Here is an 18,489-nt window from a genome sequence, read left to right on the forward strand (position 1 = left end):
CCTGCAGCAACGCCTGTTCGCTAGGCCCTGCTAACTCTCCTGCGGCAGTTGCGCTTACCTGCTCGCTCGCTAATGGGCTTTTCCTCCCAATTAAGGAACCAGGCCCCTCTGCTGACCAGCTGCTCATCCCACCCCTTGTGCCCGAGAGTGCTCAAGCAAGGGAGAGCTCCAGGGGGATGTGGGACACAGGGCAAAAGTGTCTCAGAATTACCCCTGACTGAATTTCCTTGCCTCACATCACATCTGCAGAGGACTGCCCCAGCTGGGTCACGTACAGAGGCAATGGGGATGCTGCCGTGACCTGAGCAGACCCTGCCAAAGCCCTCCACATGTTTTTCGCTGCCCCAACTGCCATTCTGGTCATGGGTCATGCCACCCACCTCCCTGATCGGAGACGCACTAATACCTGCCACAGCAGGACAGCCACCAGCAGGACTGCTTGGCCACCACACTCCCTATGGCAATCACAGCAGTGGGTGCAATCTCTGCTACCATTTATTGGGTCTGTGTTGGTTGGGGCAGCTCAGGGGCTGGCTGCACGCTGTGGGTGGTGGCTTTGGCCATGGAGGAAGGATCCCCTCCTCCTCCCAGGCCTGAGGGCAGCACCAGGTGCTCTGCCTGGCATGGCCCACAGGGAGCTGTGCATCGCAGAGAGCCCCTCACCAAGTAAGGCTACTCAGATCCAGCGCCGTGCCCCAGTCATGCTGTTGAAGAGGTAGTCCCTGCCAGTGCCTGAGATGGGAGGCAGCACTCAGCCATTGCCCCATGGGTGCTGCTCAGGCATCACTGCCCAGCACCCAACTCTCCTGTTCCCCAGACTCCTCTGCTCCAAGGGACACAGCCCGAGGCTGCCAGGGCTGTGTGACAGGGCACTCACGTGGGTCCTGGGCACGGCCATCGAACTGCCCCTGTGGAGAGATGGGAGAGGGTGCTGTCCCTCCTGCACCCCCCATGGGGTACTCACATTTGCCACCGTGGCACACACTTACCAAGCTGCCGGCATGGGGGCAGCCCTGCTCCTCCTCATCCCCCTTCTGCTCTGCTACATCACCAGAGCTGCAGAGAGAAGAGGGGGTGAAGGGAGGGCATGCTGTTGGTGATGGGCTCCTGCCCTCGACCCCAAGGGATGCTGCTGGGAGCGGGTTGCCAGCCAGGCTTTGCACTGCCAGCTGCACCCCGTCGAGCTCTTCATCCACTTACCTGATCGTCCCCTTAACCAGCCCATGTGTCCCCTGGGCACTGAAGGGGATTGTGGCAAGGGCTGTGCTCCCCCAAGCACCACCATCTTTCAGCAGTGCCTGAAAGCAGCAAGCTGGTCTGCCACCACATCTGATTGTTCCCCAACATGCTGGCGTGCACCGTTCTTAGGCTCAGAGGATGCTGTGCTGGGGGAGCTGCAGCCCTGGAGCCCCTCTGCTGCCAGGGCCACCCACAGGGTCTGAGCTCGAGTCTCCTCCTTTGCCAGCAAGCACTGTGTCCCCAGCCTCACCAATGAACATGGAACCCACTATGCATCACCCTGTTATGGTTACGCCACTGAGGTGGCTGTTAACTTGTTCACAGGCTTGCACACCTCCTCCTCACCATGCAGATGCCCAGCACAGGCTGGGCTGGCTCCAGTGCCTACTCGGGCTCCCCCCTTTGCTGCCTGTCACCCCTCATTCATCCTCCCACGGGTGTGCAGCCTGCTTACCTCCTCCCTGGGAGCTTTCCCTGTCCGATCAGGGTTCCCCTGGTGAGCGGCACTGGCCTCAGCCCTAGTACCGGGACCCAGCCTGGCGGTGAGCTGCAGTGCCAGTGCTGTGCCATCCCACCCTGCCCGCTGCAGAGTTTGTGTCCCAACCCAGCCACTGAGATGGCTGTCCCCCAGCCAAATTGCTGTCTCTGCATCCATGGCTCCCGCCAGTGCTGCACCCTTGCTCTGGGGCAGACTCAGCTCTCCAGCACAGCAACACACGGACCACTGCCAAATGCAGGGTGCATTAAACGCCCGCCTCGTGCTGTGTATCCCTGTCTGCATGTGAGGACACGATGGGATCCTGTACCAACACGCAGAGCTGCCCCTCACTGCCAGTACAACTGTCCTGGCCATGCAGCACCTACCTCTTGCCCAGGAGCAGCTTGCCAGGGTCTCGGTTGCTGCAGAAGGAGCAGAAGGCAGCCATGAGCCCCTGGTCTTACTTGCCATGCTGTGCCGTTCCATGCCATGGGGCCAGGGCTCACCTGCACAGCAGGCTCCGGGCAATGCAGCCCAGGATGGCCAGCAGCAGGGCACCAGAGACCGTCAGCACAGCCACAAACCAGACTGGTGGGTGCCACACTGCCTCCAGCCGTGTGACAACCAGTGGCTCCTTCCACAGAATCTGCAGAGGCAGTGGGTGAGGTGGCACGTGAGGGTCGGGCAGTCTGATGGATCCAGGGGCACCATCTGGCCAGTGGGGTCTGCTCACCTTGTGCTGGGTGGTGGTGCTGGGTGGCACTGGGGTGCTCCGGGGTGTGACGTGCACCACCAGTGCCACCACAGTGCTGTGGCGGGGACCACCAGGGCTGCCCCACACCTCCACAAGCAGCACAAAGGTGCGCAGCTCAGCTGGGTCATTGGGGAGGTAGAAGACTGTGTTTGTCTCTAGCCGAAAGCGCCCATCCTCATTGCCTGAACGAGAGGGTCAATGAACGAAAGGGTCTGCTCAGTGCGCACACTGCAGCGAGGGGCTGGGTTGTGTTTTGGCTTGGCCACTCCTCACCTCCAGCAATGGTGTACGTCAGCGCCGCGCTGTCAGGGCTGACCTGGCACGCCAGGCGGGTGACAGGCTGGCGGTCCCCGGACCCGGCTGTGATTCGCAGCTCCTGCACCTCAGGGGTGCACACTGGCACCTGGTCTGGCACAGCCTGCCGGGAGCAGGGCGAGGAGATGTGGCACCCGCAGTGCTTGCACCCACTGCGGTTCACCCGGCAGGCTTGCACACGCACCTGCAGGTGCACAACCACGTTGCACAGGCAGCTCCGCCGCTTTGCTGGGTCCAGGTCATTGTGGGTGTCTGTCAGCCGCACTGTCAGCCTGTAGCTCTTGTGCTGCTGGGAGTCGAGGGGTCCCACCACGCGGATCTCACCTGTGGGGTGGTGCGAGTTGCTGGGCACCCACAGGTGCTTCAGGGTGTGGCAGGGGCTGGGGAAGGGGCTGGGTGCTCACCGGTGCGTGTGTCAATGGAGAAGGGCTGTGCAGGGCTGGGACCCCCATCCAGGCTGTACTCAAGGCTGTCTGGTGGGTAGTCGCGGTCAGTGCCAACCACGTGCCCCACAACACGACCGAAAGCTGCTGTCTCTGGCACGGTGAAGGTGGTACCGTTGGGGCACGCCGGTGTGAATTCGTTGACGGGCGTCACCGTCACAAGCACGGGCACGCGGGCTGCGCGGCACACGGCGGCTCAGCTGTGCCAGCACCACCCTGCAGCCCACACAGGGCTGAGCGTGCTCTCCCCTGAACAGGCTGGGGGACACAGGCACAGCGGCACCACCTCTGGGGCAGGTGCCTCTGGGGCAGCAGGGGACGAACATTTCCTCTGTGATCTGCTGGTTTCGGGTCAGGAAGGGGCTTTTCCCACCTACCCCGTGAGCTTCCCCACTGCACCACCCTGGGCACCCCCCGGGGACATGGGCACTCACTGCTCCGTGGGGGCCGCCCTCCCGCTGTCACCACGATGGTGGCTGTGAACTGAAAGCCCACAGCGGCTGTGGCCTCTGAGTCGTAGTCCAGGGTGGTGTTGACCTGCCAAGGCAGGCTGGGGGGTCAGGCAAAGCCACAGTGCCTCGCAAATTCAGGGTGTCCCACAAAGCTGCAATGCCAGGGCAACAGGAGGGAACGAGCAGGGGGAACAGGCAGGGTTTGAGGAGCAGAGAGCCCCGGGGAGCTCTAGCCCAGGACCTGGCATGACAGCACATGTCAGAGGGTCCTTACTGTCCCACTGGACTCCTCTGGGTCCAGCCTTGCTGGACACTGCCTGCAGCCCCGCTTACCTGCAGCTGTGGCCCCTCCAGGTGGAAGTGGGAGCGGGAGGAGGGGGGCCCCTCCAGGGCATAGTGCAAATGCCCTTCGGTGCTGGTGGAGTCGGTGCACCTTAGTGTCACCAGAGTGCTGCCGGGGGACACCGTCTCGAGCACCTGGGACCTGCAGTGGGGTAGCCAGCGGCTCAGCTCCTGTCTCTCCTATCCTGGACATGGCAGAGCATCCCCCACACCCCACTCCTCACCCAAACCCTACACAAAGATGGCTGGGATGCAGCTTGGTGCCCACCGGTCCGTCCCCTGCACAGTGACATTGAGCACGGTGGTGGCGTGGTCGGCGGGGTGCAGCACATTGTAAGCCTGGATGAGGAGGCGTGCATGGGCCACCTCCAGCTGGCCGGTGCTACGGATCTCACCCGTCACTGTGGGAGAAGGCACAGCCTCACACTGGGCACTGAGACAGGGATGGAGACAGGGTGGCACTGGGGACCCCCACCACCCTGCTCACCCTCATCAATGGTGAAGAGTGTGGGTGCCGTGGGAGAAAGGATGGTGTAACGGACATTATCACCACTGGCATAGACCTGCGTGACCACCTCCAAGGGGCCAATGCCTGCTGGCACCATCACAGCTCGCTGCTGCTCGCTGTAGGCAAGGCAAGCAGCATGGCATGGCTTGGTGCCATCAGCACCCCCTGCCCTGCCCAGCCCAGCCCCACTCACAGGAAAGTGACACGGGGATGGCGTGATGGCAGCACCTCCACCTTCACTGCCCCGCTGCAGTTGTGCCCATGCCGGTCCATTACCTCAATCTCCAGCCTGAAAGTCTGTGGGGCAGCACCAGGGTGGCCATGGGACAGCCCAAAGTGGCACCAGGGGCAGGGACGGGGATGGGGTAGGGATGGAGACAGGGATAAGGATGGGAATGAGGATAGTAGTAAGGACAGGGACAGGAATAGGGAAGGGATGGGAACAGGAAAACAGACAGAGACAGGAAAGGGTGAGGAGGCAGGGACAAGAACAGGGCTTGGAGCAGGAACAGCAGTGAGAAGAAGGGGCAGACATAGAGATAAGGACAAGCTGGACACCAGAATGGGGACAGGGACAAGACTTGAGATTCAGAAGGGGATGGATCCAAGGATAGGGACAGGGCTGGAGCACTCCAAGGGCCAGGGCCAGATGGGAGCCCAATGGCAGAAGCAGGATGCAGAGAGCTGCAGGCAGCGCCACAGAGGGGCTAAGCCCAGGCAGGCTGAGAGCTGGCTGTGACAGCCTGGGGTTGCTGGAGCCTACCTGGGTGTCCTTGCTGGGATCAAAGCCACTGGCAGGTGCAAGCACCAGGCCCTGGCGGGTGAGTGTGAGTGGTGTGTTGTGGTTTCGGAGCCTGTACTGCAGAGACAAGCGGTAGGAGGAGCGTGGGGTTCTGCTGTCCCCAAGGCTACTCCCACTTGCAGGGGCTGTGGGTCCCCGGGCAGCCACTACTCACCATCAGCCCACCAAGTCGCTGTGGCATCACCGCATACAGGGGCATCCAGGGTGCCACATCTGCCGGCACCTGCACCATGTCTCCCTCTGCGGCACAGCACGCCCATGGGTGCCCAGTGTCAGCTGGCAGCCACAGCCCCCGCTGCCTTGTGCCCCCCACCTCCTACCTGCACTGGCAAAGGGAGTGTCACAGCGCAGCACCTGCCCCATCGTCACCCGGACAAAGAGCCGCTCTTCCACCTCATCCTCATCAGGACAAGCAGCTCGCAGGGTCAGGGTGTACTGGTTCACTCGGTGGGCATCAAGCTCTGCACCAGCACGCAGTGTCACCTGGCACAGGGATGTGCTCAGCAGGGTGCCCGCAGGCTCCTGCCCCACTCCCTGTCCCCCAGCTGCACCTCTGCATGAAATGTGGTGGCGGCCGCAGGGTCAGTGCTGATGGCAATGGGGTTGAAGGGGTGGCTGGGCTCGATGCTGTGCAAGGTGACATTGGGGCTGCCGCTTGCATTACTGCAGGACACGGTCACCTCAGCCACGCGGGTGCCTGGCACTGCGTCCTCACTCACGGCCACTATGCGTGGCAGGTCAGGCAGAGCTAGCAGGAGACCCTGGTCACTGGCCTTGCACCTAGCCAGTGCCCTGACAGCTCCCCCAGCCGTGCCTAGGGAGCTCTGCTCCTGCACCCAGGCACGTGCATGGGCACTGGTCTCCCGGCTGGGCGCAGTGGGGCCCAGGGCACCCTGCTCTTACCTGCTGCTCTGACGAAAGTCCCTGCAAAGAGGAGAGCGTCACCAAGGAGAGTGCCACCCCAGCCTGCCAGGCGTGCCCCAGCAATGCCCTGGGGAAGCACCAGAGACATCCCCATGATGCTCCAGAGATGTCTCAGTGGTGCCTGGATATGACCCAGTAATGCCCTGGCAATGCCCCGAGGACACCCCAGTGATGCCCTGAGGACACCCTGGCGATGCCTTGAGGACGCCCCAGGGATGCCCCCTCCCTGCCTAAACCCAGCCAGGCAGCTGCCGGCCCCTCTGCCCACGCTGGGGTCAGCCCCAGGCACGTGGGGGCAACCACGGGGAGCCTGTCCCCCGTCCCCCTCCTCTCAGTCCCCTACTCAGGGTCTAGCTAAGGGTGTCCTGACGCTGTGAGCCTGGAGCATGTACCTGGGGCACGGAGGCTGAGGAGGAGAAGGAGGAGGAAGGTGAGGCGTCCCTGCATGCCCATGGCTTGCTGGCTGTTTGGGACAAGCTGCAGCCCGTTGCCAGGGGTGCCGGGCACCACCCCGGCCCAGCGTCACGCCGGCCGGCTGCGGCTACCAGCCGGGTCCCAGGGCTCGGACACGCCCCGGCCCCGACGCCCCCCCGCTCCCGCACGTCTCCGCTCCCCCCGGCTCCCGGCAGCCCCCGGCCGGTGCAGGGCGGTGCAGGGCGGGCACAGCGATGCTCCGCGGGGCTCCGCTGCCCTGCCACGCCGCCTCGCCACGCGGCAAGCTCGGGAACGGGGAAAATTAGCTGGGAGGGAATTTTTGGCCGTGTTCTCCTTCATTTGCAAACCAGAGCCGCTTCTCCCGGAATTCCTATTAAGCGTTATTAGCTCCCAATTAATAGGCGCTGGCGGAGCGCGGCCCCTGTGGCCGGGGTCATCCTTCCCCGCTCCAGCCCTCAGCCCTGTTTCGGCAGCCCGGTGCCCGCCGGTGCCTCGGCCCGGGCCCTGGGACGGCGCTGCCCTGCCTCCTGCCGAGGCTTCCCGGCGCCGGGACCCCCCGGTGCCCGCGGTGCTGCCGGCCGGTGCCCCAAGTCCTGCCCCGCCCAGCGGTGCCCGGTCCCGCCGTGCCCGGGTGGTGCCCGGGTGGTGCCCGGCGCGGGGCCCCGGGGCGGTGGGGCGGGGCGGGGCGGGGCCCGGGTGGCGGTGCCGGTGCCGGTGCGGGCCGGGCTCACGTTACGGCGGCCCCATTGGCTGCGGCGGGGCGGGGCGGTGCCGCCCAGGCAGCGCCGGGAGGCGGCGGGCACGGCCGGGCGCTGCGCCGCGCTCCGCTGCTCCGCCGCCGCCGGCACCGGCGGGACCGGGAGCGGGGCCGGGAGCGGGGCCGGGCCGGGCATGCACAGCGCCCGCCCGGACGCCTGCCCGGGCCAGCTCGGCGCCGACCGGGTGAGTGCCGCCGCGGGCACCGGGAGGGGGACGGGGCAACCCTGCCCGCGTCCCGCCGCGCCGCCCGGGCATTGCCGTGATGTCAGGGCGCTGCCAGTGACATCAGCGCCGTGACATCATGCGCGAGGCCGAGGCGGCGCGGGGGACGTGGGCATCCGGTGGGACGTTGGCGACCGGTGGGACACGGGTGGCGGTGGGAGCACGGGTGGCCGGGGGCCACGGTGCCCAGCTGTCAGGGTGCCAGGGGCACCGCCACCCCGCAGCTGCCACCCTGCCGCCCACCTGGGCCGCCCCGAGGGGACCGGCCGTGACAGGGTGGCCCAGCGGGCTCCCCGGGGCCTGCCGCACGCCTGCCCAGCTCCCCGAGGCCGGGTGTGCCGATCCCCGGCCAGCGCCGGGATGGGGCGGCTCGGAGAGTGGCGCGTTGCCAGCAGGGCCGGCTGAGGGGGTCCCGGCCAGCGGGGAGGGGGCCGGGGACCGGGCAGGGGACAGCCTGGCCAGCAGCTCCGTCGCCCCGACCCGGGAAACTGGCGTACCAGGCCGGGGCAGCGATCCCTCCCGCTCGCTGGGCTTGCCGCGGCCCCGCGGAAAGGAAAACAGACGTAACACCCTGCTTTTGGGTTCAGACAATGGGAATTCAGGAGCGAGGAGCGGCCCGGCTGCGGGCGCCAGCCGCCCCTTCCAGCGCCCACCCGGCCACGGCCCCCGCTGCTCCAGCCCCCGCGCTCCCCGGCGCTTTGGGGGGCCCTGGGCCTGGCTGCACCCTGACGTCACCCGGGGTGTCCCCGGCTGGAGGGCACGAGTGGGTGGGGTGGCCCTGCCAGCGCGTGGGGGGAGCGCCCCACCCCAGCACTCGTGGGCGCCCTGGGGCTGCGGCTGGCCCTGTGCCACCCAGCGGGGTCCGGCCCATGGGGTGTCCCGGCTGCCGCCCCACCGGCACTGGGAGGAATTGAGGGACCAGCGGGGGGGCGGCGGGGTGCCCGACTCCTACGTGCCGTGGCCCTGTGTCATTTCCCGCAGGCACGACCGGGGCCGGGTGCCTGCTTGCTCACCCGACATGCTGCTGCACGCCGGCCGGCTCCGCGCAGGAGCCGCAGGAAAGTGGGGCCTGGGGCTGCAGGCAAGCCGGGACCTGCGCCCCGCTCCCCGCACCCTGCTGCGTGCCCAGCCCTGCAAGTGAAGCCCCCCCGAGCCAGGGCTGGGGGACACAGGGTGCCAGGGGACTGGGATGTGGGGTCACAGTGCGGGCCGGGGGGAGCAGAGGTGACGGTGCTGACGTACCCTTTCCCCCGCAGTGGTGCTGGCAGGAGGTGGGGGCCACGCCACGGGCACATATGCACAGCACGCGGCAGGCGCCACACCAGCCCGGTGGGGTGGTGGGTCCGGCCCCCCGCCCCCCGTGCCCCCTGCGCCCGGGCTCGGCCGCGGACTCAGCCTGTAGCCTGGAGCCAGGGGGCGAGGAAGAGGAGGGGGGCAGCCCGGCCGCCCGCTCCCCCCCGGCCAGTGAGCGCAGCCTGGAGTTTGACTCGGGGTACTCGGAAGCGTCGGGGGGCACGTGGCGGGAGGAAGAGGTGCCCATGCGGCGCCGGCACCCGCTGCCCTGCCAGCGGGCACACCGGCTCTCCGCTGGCCCCGCTGCCCCGCCACCTGCCCCCACCCGCCGCGCCCGCCCCAAATCCACCTCAGACGCCTGCCTGGAGCAGTGGCGGGTGCTGGAGCCAGCTGACACGCAGGACTGGACTGTGGCGCTGCTGTCGCAGAGCCGGAACCGGCAGCCCCTGGTGCTGGGCGACAACTGCTTCGCCGACCTGGTGGAGAACTGGATGGACCTGCCCGAGGTGGGTGCCGAACCCCGGCGCCGAACCCCTGCCGAGCCCTCCCGCCGGCTGGCCAAGCCCCCCGCCTTCCTGCTCAGCCTCTCAGGCAACGTACGCCGCAAGCTGGCCAACATGGCCCGGCCCCGGGGGGCTGAGGGTGCCCGGCCAGGGGGACGCGAACCCACCAAGCGTTTCTCCTGCCCCCTGGGGCTGGGGGGGCAGCCCAAGGGCGCCTGCTTTCACCAGTCCCACAGCAACATCGCCCAGCTGGCCACGGACTTCCACCGCTTCACCGCCCTCATGAACAGCCGCAGCCGCCAGCCCATCATCTGCAACGACGTTATCGGCTACATTTAGCCCTGCCCGCTGCTGCCCGCACCCTCCTCCGCTGTAAATAAACCCTGGTTTTGTACGGTACGGGCGCAGCGACGTTTATCAAGGCGGGGGTGCCTGCACCCTGACTCCGGGCAGGGGCAGGCAGGGGTGTTCGGTGATGAGGGCTAATGCATCCTGCAGTTTTTATTGGATGGGACAGGGGGTGCCGGCCCCTCGCTTAGGGTAGGGAGCAGAGGAGAGGGGGACGGGTATCTTCAGTCTCAGCCTCCTCTCCCTCGCACACATACAGCAGCTCCAGCTCACGCTGTCGCAGCTCCCCAGTATCCTCCAGATTCTCTGATAACCTGTGGCACAGAAAGGGGGTTTTGGGTATGCTGGCTTGTACCCCCGAGGCTGGCCAGGCATCCCACGGTGGGGGGGTGTCTTAGGCCCTGCTGGGGCGCCCAGCCAGGCTGGGGGACGCAGGGGCCAGCAGCGAGGGGCCGGGCAGGGGTCCTGCCACGGGAAGTGCTGCCGGCAGGATGTTTATCCAGCAGCTGGCTGGGAGCTGTGCTACAGCTGGAGCAGCTCAGGATGGAGGGAGAGGGGTCTGGCAGCCTCCCCGGGGCAGGATTGGGCCCCAGAGCCGGGGACCTACCTCTGTGCCTGCTGCTGGGCCCGTGTCTCTTCATCCTCCTCCCTGTCATAGAGCACGGTGTGGCCACACAGGAGCATGGTCACGGTCCAGCCATGTGTCCTCTGCAAGAGGCAGGTATCAGGATCTGGCCCTGCACCCCACCAGGGTGACCTGATTGGGTGCTGTCTGCACTGGGCTCACCTGAAGCCAGTCCAGCACCTCTTGCACTGTTGCCTCCTGCCCATCTGTGCCAACTGCCTGCATCTCCAGCCGGTCCCAGCAGTTCCACTCTCTCCCGCCGTACTGCAAGGGGGAGCACAGGGTAGCAGCCGGCACTGGCACCCAGCATCCCGGCTGCCCATGCCCATGGGGCAGGGCCTGGTGGAGCACGAGGGCTGGGGTACAGCAGGGCGGGCAAAGGGACCAGTCTGAGGGCAGGGGGACGGACGAGGGCACCGTTGGTGGACCAGGGGCAATGGGGGATGCAACTGTCTCCCCAGCGCTGCTGAGGTCCAGAGGCACTGAGCTGCCACCCCCCTGGCACCGCTGGGTCTAGGAGGCAATAAGAGCACTGCCAACCACCCCCACCCCCCTCCCCGTACCCCCAAGGTCCGGGGACAGTGGGGGGCACCTCCATCCCCTCAGCACTGCAGGGGCCAGGGTTGGCGTGGGGCCAGCACTGCCCCAGCCCCAGGCCAGGAAGGGCGCACAAAGGGCCATTGAAGTGCTGCCCAGCCCCACACAATCACCTCTTCTCATACCCGCAGCCCCCTGACCCCGGCTCCGGCCCGAGGGGGCCAGCGAGGTGCCAGCCTTAGGGCCAGGTGCTGGATGCGGCCCCACACCGTCTGGCACGGCTGCCCTGCCATCTGCCCTCACCACAGGCAGCACCAGCCCCTGCCTGGCCCTGGCCTCGGCCCCGCTCGGGAAGGGGTGTTCGCACCTGGCCACTCTCCCCTCCTGCCTTCTGTTGCCTTCTCACCGCCTGCCTTCTGCTGCCTGCACTTACCCCACCAGGGTGGAAAGTGCTTAACCCCATCCTCACCGGGGTGGCGACTGCCCAGCAGTGGGAATGCCACCGTCCGTCCCAGCACCCCGGAAAGTGCATCCCTCTGGCTGAGGCTGCCCCTCAGGGTGGGCTCCCCTGCCCCCTGTGGGACCACGGGTCACTTCAAGCGGGCCTGGGGGGCACACACTCCCACTGCAGGCAAGTGGCTGGGTGTGAAACGTCACACCAGGCATCCTCGGCGCGGGACACAGAGGTGCTGGGCGCTGCTGCGGGGACCCAAGGGCACAGCCAGCCCCAGCAGCATCCTCCACCCAGGGATGGTGCCAGCCTGGCCCACCATGGCCGGGGCGGCACAGGGCTGGCAGCCGGTGGGATGCGGGGCGCGGGGCAGCTGTGGGGCGGCTGAAGCGGTGTGGGAGCTGGTGCGAGGCCGGGGAAGCGCCTCCCGCCCCCTCTTCCTGCCCCCGGCCCGGGGCCCCCCGGGCCAATCTGGTTCCAATCGGCGCTTCCTGCCGCGCCGGAAGGGCTGCGCACGCCATAAACCCCCAGACAAAGGGGCCTCTATCGCCCAGACGGTCCCAACCTGGGCCTGCCCCCGCCCCCGCGCTCCCTCCCCGGCGCAGCGGCTGCTGCCGGCCCCCCGCCGCCGGGACCCCCGGCCCCGCTCCCCCCGGCCGCCCCTCCGGCCCCGTGCCAGCTGCGCTCCGGCTGCTGCAGCTGGTTTCCATAAGCCAGATGTGAGGCTGCTGCGGCCCCTGCCCCTGGCTGCGGGGCTCGCTGTGGGGTGGCGGGGCCGCCTCAGCCCCACGGGAGCCCCCGAACACCCCGGCTGGGCCCAAAGCTGGGGTGAGCGCCAGGGGAAGGAGCTGGGTCCTCACTGCCCGACAGCGCGTCCGGCCCACCGCGACACCCGCGCCCATTTCCAGAGCCCCCCAGCCAGGGCTGCCCCCTTGCTCCTGGGCTCCCCTGGCACCACCCCACAGTGGCTGGGGCACCCCGAGACCCTGGGCATCTCCCACCTGCCCCACCCCGCGGAGAGGGTCCTACCCGGTAGGTGGGGGGCGGCAGGGGCTGGATGCGGAGCAGCAGGCAGTCGGACAGGCAGAAGTTGCTGTTGCGGTAGCAGCTGAGGTCCTGGCACCCCCACACCAGTTTGTAGACCTCCAGGCATGCCAGCCCGGCCACGGCTGCTGTGGTGGTGATGATGGCAGGCACGATCCGCCCCGCAATCCGCTTGCTCTGAGGACAGGAGGAGTGTCACTAGTTGCCCTGCATGGGACAGGGACCCCCAACGCCAAGGGCTGCCCCTCTCACCGTCAGCCAGTTGGCAGGGGGGATGCCATAGTTCTCTGCACGCAGGTTGGATGCTGCTGTGATGAAGTCCACGTGGATGTCATTGTCCTGTGAGGAAAGACCATGGGGACATCAACATCCCATGGGGACATCAACCCCCCTGAGCTGAGCAAGGCCACCTGCCCAGCCCTGTGTACCTTCTCAAAGTAGATGGGCTCCATCAGGGGCACTCGCACCTCCTCACCGCCTACCAGCTCCTGCCTTTGCTGCACCAGGTCCTGAAGGAGCTCCGCCAGCCCACCATGGTCTGGGGGCACAGGGATGCCTGGGGTGGTGCCCCTGTACCGTGGCACTGCAGGGTTCACAGCACAGTGCTCACCCCCCCCCCCCCCCCCCCCCCTCAATCCAGGTTCTCCTGTGGGCTGAGGCAGGGATGAGCAGCCCCACCTCCACCAGGCTGGGCCCAGGGACCTGGGGACGTGCCTGGGGGAACCTGGGTGCTCAGGAAGCCTCACCCGTAGGCATCCGTGCCTCCTCCTGCTCCTCTGTGAGGGGGATGTGGAGCCCCTCCTGGGGCACGAAGGGTGGCAGGACCATGCTGCGGAGGATGGTCTGGGCGGCTGCCCGGTCTCTGCATGGTGGCACCTTGTGTGCTTGCGCAAAGAGGTGGGCAGCGGCCAGGATGTACTCCAGGTGGGTGTCCTGCAGGGCAGAGTGGGGCCCGTGGGCACCTTGCTGGGGTGGTCCACAAGCCCATGTGACCAAAGGCTGCCTGCACTGCCATGAGCAGGCAGAGGAGCCTGGCTCTGCCCTGAGGTTGAGATGGAGGTACTTCTTCTCTAGCCACAGAGCACACCCGTGCTGTCCCCAGCAGCGTCCTTGTTGACTGGGGGACAGGGACAGACGCAGCCCAGGATGAGGCAGCCCTGGACAGCCCGTGGCAGATGGAGCATGACTACAGTCTGGCATCCACTGCACCCCCAGCACAGGCATGGCTCTCCCCGGTAAGGGACCCCACTGCTCTCCCCGGCACTCACGTTGTCAGGGTTGAATGTCAGTGGATAGGGACAGGTCCTATCCCCTGCCCAGAAGGGGACACCAGGGCTGGTTTCCTGGCACAAGGAGAGCAGAGTCAGGCCCAGGGACAAGTCCCGCTGGCTGCGGCCAGGCAGCTGGCAGAGGGGAGAGCTTGCGGGGGGTGGCAGCCCCATGGGTGCCAGGCTCACGTGCTCCGGGGGGAAGGTGTGCAGCAGCTGGGTGATGGCATCGTGGTAGCAGCTCTGCCAGTGCCGGCGGGCCCAGCGCACGCAGTCCTGCCAGTCCCGTGGCCGCTCCTGCAGGCTCCCCTGCACTTGCTGCAGGACCTCCAGGGCCTTCGCTGCTGGCAGCTGCTCCAGGAAAGCTGGGTCTCTGCAAAAAACAGGCGCTGCTGGTGCTGGCCCGGGAGCCATCCCATGGGACACCTGGGCAGGACACGGTGGTCTGTCCCACTCTCTCCATGCCTGGCAGAGGTGGCAGCACCCCAGCAGGGCTGGCAGCCTCTCTCCCAGCGCTACTCCCCAAAGCCCACTCACTCCATGAACTGGCTGACATGCTCCGCGGGCAGCTGGAAGAGCCCCTCAAACTCATCACGGGCCCACTGCAGAGGGGGAGTGGGTACTGAGCACCGGGACCCCTTCCTTACGCCCCTTGGCCCAAGCCCAGCAGGTAGGAGAGGCCGTGATGGGGCCAGGGCCAGCAGCAGAGCTCAGGCTGCCAGCAGGAAGCAGCTGGAGCCGTATCCTGCCCCGTGGCCCACCGCCGGGCTGCGGCCAGAGTGGGAAACGGGAAAGGAAGACAAAGGTCCCGGTGCCTCCTCACTGGGTGCTGGGGCCAGCGCGGCACAGCCTACCTGCAGTGTGTGCTGGATGGTGCGGGGAAAGTACCGCAGCGTGCAGACAGGGAAGGTGCCATTCCCCGGGGTGCCAGCTGGCCCCAGTGGCTTGGTCAGGGGGGGCACCATGGCCAGCACGTTCCCCCGTGCTCCCTCTGTGCCAGAGTCCAGCAGTGGCGTGAGGCAGCGAAGGCAGCGGCTCTCCAAGTAGGCACCTGCAGGGAGCCAGGGGTGCTGGGGAGCTGGGGGGCACATCCAGGGGCTCAGCCCCTTTCTTCTCCCCAGCACTCACGGGCCTCCAGTGTGTCCAGGGCGCTGGCGACGCCATCCAGGCGCCGGAAGAAGTTGTCCCCATAGAAGGGCTCAGTGACAGGTCCCACCTGGTTCTGGTGAGCCGTCACCCTGACATCAGGGTTCATGCGCCGCACGGCCTCTGCAGCCACCACCGACTTCGGCCTCTGCCAGGTCAGAGAGGGGGTGGGCAGCTCTCCTCCACCCCACAGCCCCGGGGAGTCCCCAGGACAGCCAAGGTGCCCTTTGGGGAGAGCTCAGCCCCCACCCCGCGGTGTCTCACCGATATATCTGCTGAGCGGTAGAGGAGCTGCCGATGGAGGTTGGAGAGGGCGACAGTGTCCATGTCGGTGACAGTGAGGTCCCCACCTGGCCCCGCCGCCAGCCCCATCATGGCAAAGTTTTTCAGCAGCTCGCAGCCAACTGCGCCGGCTCCCACCTGCCGGGGCAGAGCGGCTGCAGCTCCCCACACACTGGCCGGCCGCTCCACAGCCTCTCCAGGCACCGCAGCACCTGCCCCGGCTCACCACCAAGTACTTCTGGCAGCCCAGCTGCTCCTGGAAGGCAGCCCCGAAGACAGCGATCTGGCCATCATAGCGGGAGCCCCTCTGCCGGGATAGAGGAGCCGCGTGAACAAAGGTGGCTACGGCACCCCCGGCACCCAGGAAGGGCTCGGCACATGCTCTCACCGGGGCGCAGTCCTCCTCCGCCAGCTGCGCGGCCCCCTCCAGCCCCAGGCACTCCAGGGCGTCGAAGTACAACCACTGGTCCAGGGGCAGGAACTTCCCAGTGATGGCCTGGGGTGAACAGGGCCGTCAGCGGGGTCCCCTGTACCCCAGCCCCGCTGCCTGGCCCAGCGTCCCCAGGCAGGCAGCAAGTGCCCTCTCGTGGTCACCCAAGGCCACCGGACAGCTGTGCGGAGCTTGACCAGTGGGACCCCAGAGCCAGGATCCCCGTCTCGCTCACCTTCAGCGCTTCCTGGGCTGCCAGGGCCCCAACGACGGCAGCCACGGGGCACAGGTCCCCCGCACTCACGCTGGCAAAGGCTCGCACGACGTCCTCGTCCAGGGGACCTTGCTGCACTCCCAGGCTCCGTGCCAGCTCCAGCACCCTCTCGGCATCCGCCTGCGGGCAGAGGGGCGAGGGCAGCCCCGGCAGGGTGGCGGGGGACCGCAGGGGCCAGGCAGAGGCAGAAAGAGGACTCACCGGCACCCTGGGCCGGGGCAGGCGGCCCTGCTCCCTGCGGAAAGCGTGCAGGGCCTGGAAGGCGGTGTGTAGGCTGCGGCTGCGTGGCAGCTCCTCAGGACTTGCCACCCGGATCTTGGGCTCTGCCAGTGACTGACACAGGGGCTCCTGCCGGCGCAGCGCCAGGACTCAGCAAGTGCTTCCCTGGGGCCGGGGACACGGCTCGGCGCGGGGTGCCCCAGCCCGGGCAGCAGCACTGGGGGCCGAGGGGGGACTTACATAGGAGTGCACCTGGGGCAGCCGCACCTGCGAAACCAGCCCCCCGCGGCGGTAGGGTGAGAACGAGCTGGTGTCGTTGATCTCCAGCCTGAAGGCATCTGGGGATGAGAGGGGGGCTGACATCATGGTCACTGCCCTGGACCTGGTGAGTTCCCCAACCCTAGGCCAGGGCAGCCAGGACACCCTGGGTGGCTCACCCAGCACACGCACGGGGACGGGCTCCTGGCCGTTCAGCTCAACCATCCCCTCCACTCCAGAAAACGTCACCAGGTCACCATCGCAGAAAAGGTGGCCATGGCTGTCCTCTGTTCCCATGCATGTCACCACGCCTGGGTTGCCCTGAGAAGGGGAAGGGATGTGAGGATGGGGGACTGGACCCAGGTGGCACAAAGCCACTGGAGGAGGCAGCGGCATTTCAGGGGAGCCTGCTGAGGCTGCCCTACCTGGGAGATGTGCTGCACAGTGGCACACAGTGGGTCCCCTTCTGCTGGGTCATCAACAATGAAGTGCTTCCCAAAGTCGCAGAACAGCTGCCTGGAGAGGACCGATGGGGTTTTGCTGGAGGTGTCACCTCACCAAGCCGCCCAAGCGCTGCCAGGTCCTGCCTGGGCTGAGCAGCCCCGCCAGTGGGATGGGAACATGGGCTGCAGAGCTGGGGGCTCTGGGGACAAGGTGAGCCAGAGCCAGTGGCAGGACCGTGGGGCAGACGCCTTACCCTGCCAGCCCCTTGGCATCAGCCACGATGAAGCAAATGCCCTGGGCATGGCAGAAGTCCCCAACACGGAGCTGCTCCTCCAGCGGTGACTCGGTCAGCACCACCACCTGCACCGGGCCTGTCAGTAGGCACTGCCATCCTGGGGGGTCCCAGGGTGCAGGGGCATGGGCTCACCTGAAAGGAGGTGAGGAAGTCCTCCAACAGCTCCCCGGTGTAAGCAGCCACCACCACGCGGGGGTTCAGATCGGCCAGGGCCCGCTGGGACGCCTCGGCACGGTTCTGGCCTATATCATTCTCCCCAAGGAGGAACTGCAGGATGGGCACATGGCAAGGCACCCCGTGGGTTTGTGGTGCTGCTCGCCACAGTGGGGTGCTCCACAGGGCCCTGTCTGCACTGGTGGGGGGGCCCCTGCTGAGGACCACACCCGTGACATGGGACGCCCCATGGGCCCTACCCATGACACTGAGGGGCACCCAGGGCCATACCCATGACAGAGACCTCCCTTTCCACACTCCTTACCAGGATGCCCAACCTCTATGGGCATCCCCCACTGGGAGAGCCCCCCATCTCATACCCACACCTGCAACAGAGATCCCCCAGCAACCACACCCATTACTGGGACCCTCACCTGCACCCCTACCCAGTACTGGGACCCCCACCTGTACCTGTTACCATTGCCAGGTCCCCACCTGTACCCATTATGGGGACCCCCATCCATACCTGTACCCATTACTGGGAACCCTGTCTGTACCCGTACCCATTAATGGGCCATCTACCCATACCCCCACCCATATCTGTACCTGTTACCGGGACCCTCCCCCATACCCATTACCAGGACCCCCGCCCACACCCGTACCTGTTACCGGGACCCTCGCTCGTACCCGTACCCATTACCCATTACCGGGACCCCTTCCCGTACCCGTTACCGGGATCCCTGTTGGTGCCTACACCCAGGCTCCCCACCTGTACCTGCACTCGCTGCTTGCCTCCCTGCTCGTACCCGTTACCGACCCCCTCACCCGTACCTGTCCCTGTTACGGGCCCCCCCGCCCGGCCCCGCCGGTACCTGGTGGGCGCGGTCGGCAGTGCAGGCGGTGCCGCGGTCGTGCAGGACGACGCGCCCGGTTCCCGCCAGCACCAGCGCCGCCGCCACCTGCGCTCCGGTCCCGCGCAGCCCCGACACCAGCACCGCCGCCCCGGCCAGCCGCCGCGCGCCGCTGCCCAGCACGTACCTGCGGGGCAGGGACCGTCAGCGGGGCCGCAGGGCCCAGGGACCCACCCCACCGCCCCCCCGGCCCGGCCCGGCCCGGCGGCGGGACGCACAGCTGCCGCGAGTACATGCGCTCCTCCGCGCCGCTGCCCGCCATGGCGACCCCGCCCACCGCTCAGGCCACGTGCCCAGGGAGGGCCCGCCCCGTGCAGGCCCCGCCCACCATGAAG

General features: G+C 67.3%; 3 protein-coding genes across 4 annotated transcripts; 1 reads left to right on the forward strand and 2 right to left on the reverse strand.

Annotated features, from left to right (window-relative positions):
* Nucleotides 1–499: 499 nt before the first annotated feature.
* CDHR4 (cadherin related family member 4) lies at nt 500–6,710 on the reverse strand. Its single transcript, XM_056336679.1, has 20 exons — nt 6,650–6,710; nt 6,237–6,257; nt 5,885–6,081; nt 5,654–5,816; nt 5,488–5,573; nt 5,295–5,390; nt 4,725–4,828; nt 4,511–4,647; nt 4,259–4,424; nt 4,015–4,165; nt 3,664–3,766; nt 3,191–3,406; nt 2,971–3,110; nt 2,745–2,889; nt 2,451–2,653; nt 2,224–2,363; nt 2,104–2,139; nt 990–1,056; nt 878–908; nt 500–732 (listed from the first exon to the last, which is right to left on the reverse strand). Exons 1-20 carry the CDS (start codon nt 6,708–6,710, stop codon nt 677–679), a joined length of 2,319 nt encoding a protein of 772 aa, XP_056192654.1. The 3' UTR covers nt 500–676.
* Nucleotides 6,711–7,424: 714 nt separating this feature from the next.
* INKA1 (inka box actin regulator 1) lies at nt 7,425–9,868 on the forward strand. Its single transcript, XM_056335010.1, has 2 exons — nt 7,425–7,634; nt 8,930–9,868. Exons 1-2 carry the CDS (start codon nt 7,584–7,586, stop codon nt 9,806–9,808), a joined length of 930 nt encoding a protein of 309 aa, XP_056190985.1. The 5' UTR covers nt 7,425–7,583; the 3' UTR covers nt 9,809–9,868.
* An 84-nt stretch (nt 9,869–9,952) lies between these two features.
* On the reverse strand, nt 9,953–18,480 carry UBA7 (ubiquitin like modifier activating enzyme 7). 2 transcript variants are annotated; one of them, XM_056335000.1, is made up of 24 exons: nt 18,373–18,480; nt 18,116–18,281; nt 17,223–17,357; nt 17,049–17,155; nt 16,777–16,867; nt 16,531–16,672; nt 16,334–16,431; nt 16,076–16,222; nt 15,836–15,994; nt 15,559–15,666; nt 15,397–15,477; nt 15,153–15,308; nt 14,871–15,036; nt 14,597–14,793; nt 14,280–14,344; nt 13,932–14,115; nt 13,743–13,817; nt 13,221–13,407; nt 12,903–13,012; nt 12,727–12,813; nt 12,460–12,651; nt 10,605–10,706; nt 10,425–10,525; nt 9,953–10,131 (listed from the first exon to the last, which is right to left on the reverse strand). In XM_056335000.1, exons 1-24 carry the CDS (start codon nt 18,414–18,416, stop codon nt 10,005–10,007), a joined length of 3,027 nt encoding a protein of 1,008 aa, XP_056190975.1. In that variant the 5' UTR covers nt 18,417–18,480; the 3' UTR covers nt 9,953–10,004. The 2 variants fall into 2 exon arrangements, with proteins under 2 accessions (XP_056190975.1, XP_056190976.1); XM_056335001.1 differs by lacking the exons at nt 17,223–17,357; nt 18,373–18,480 and having other exon boundaries at nt 17,049–17,222; nt 18,116–18,253.
* Nucleotides 18,481–18,489: the final 9 nt, after the last annotated feature.

Source organism: Falco biarmicus, chromosome 4 (genome assembly GCF_023638135.1).
Source record: "Falco biarmicus isolate bFalBia1 chromosome 4, bFalBia1.pri, whole genome shotgun sequence".
Classification (NCBI taxonomy): domain Eukaryota; kingdom Metazoa; phylum Chordata; class Aves; order Falconiformes; family Falconidae; genus Falco; species Falco biarmicus.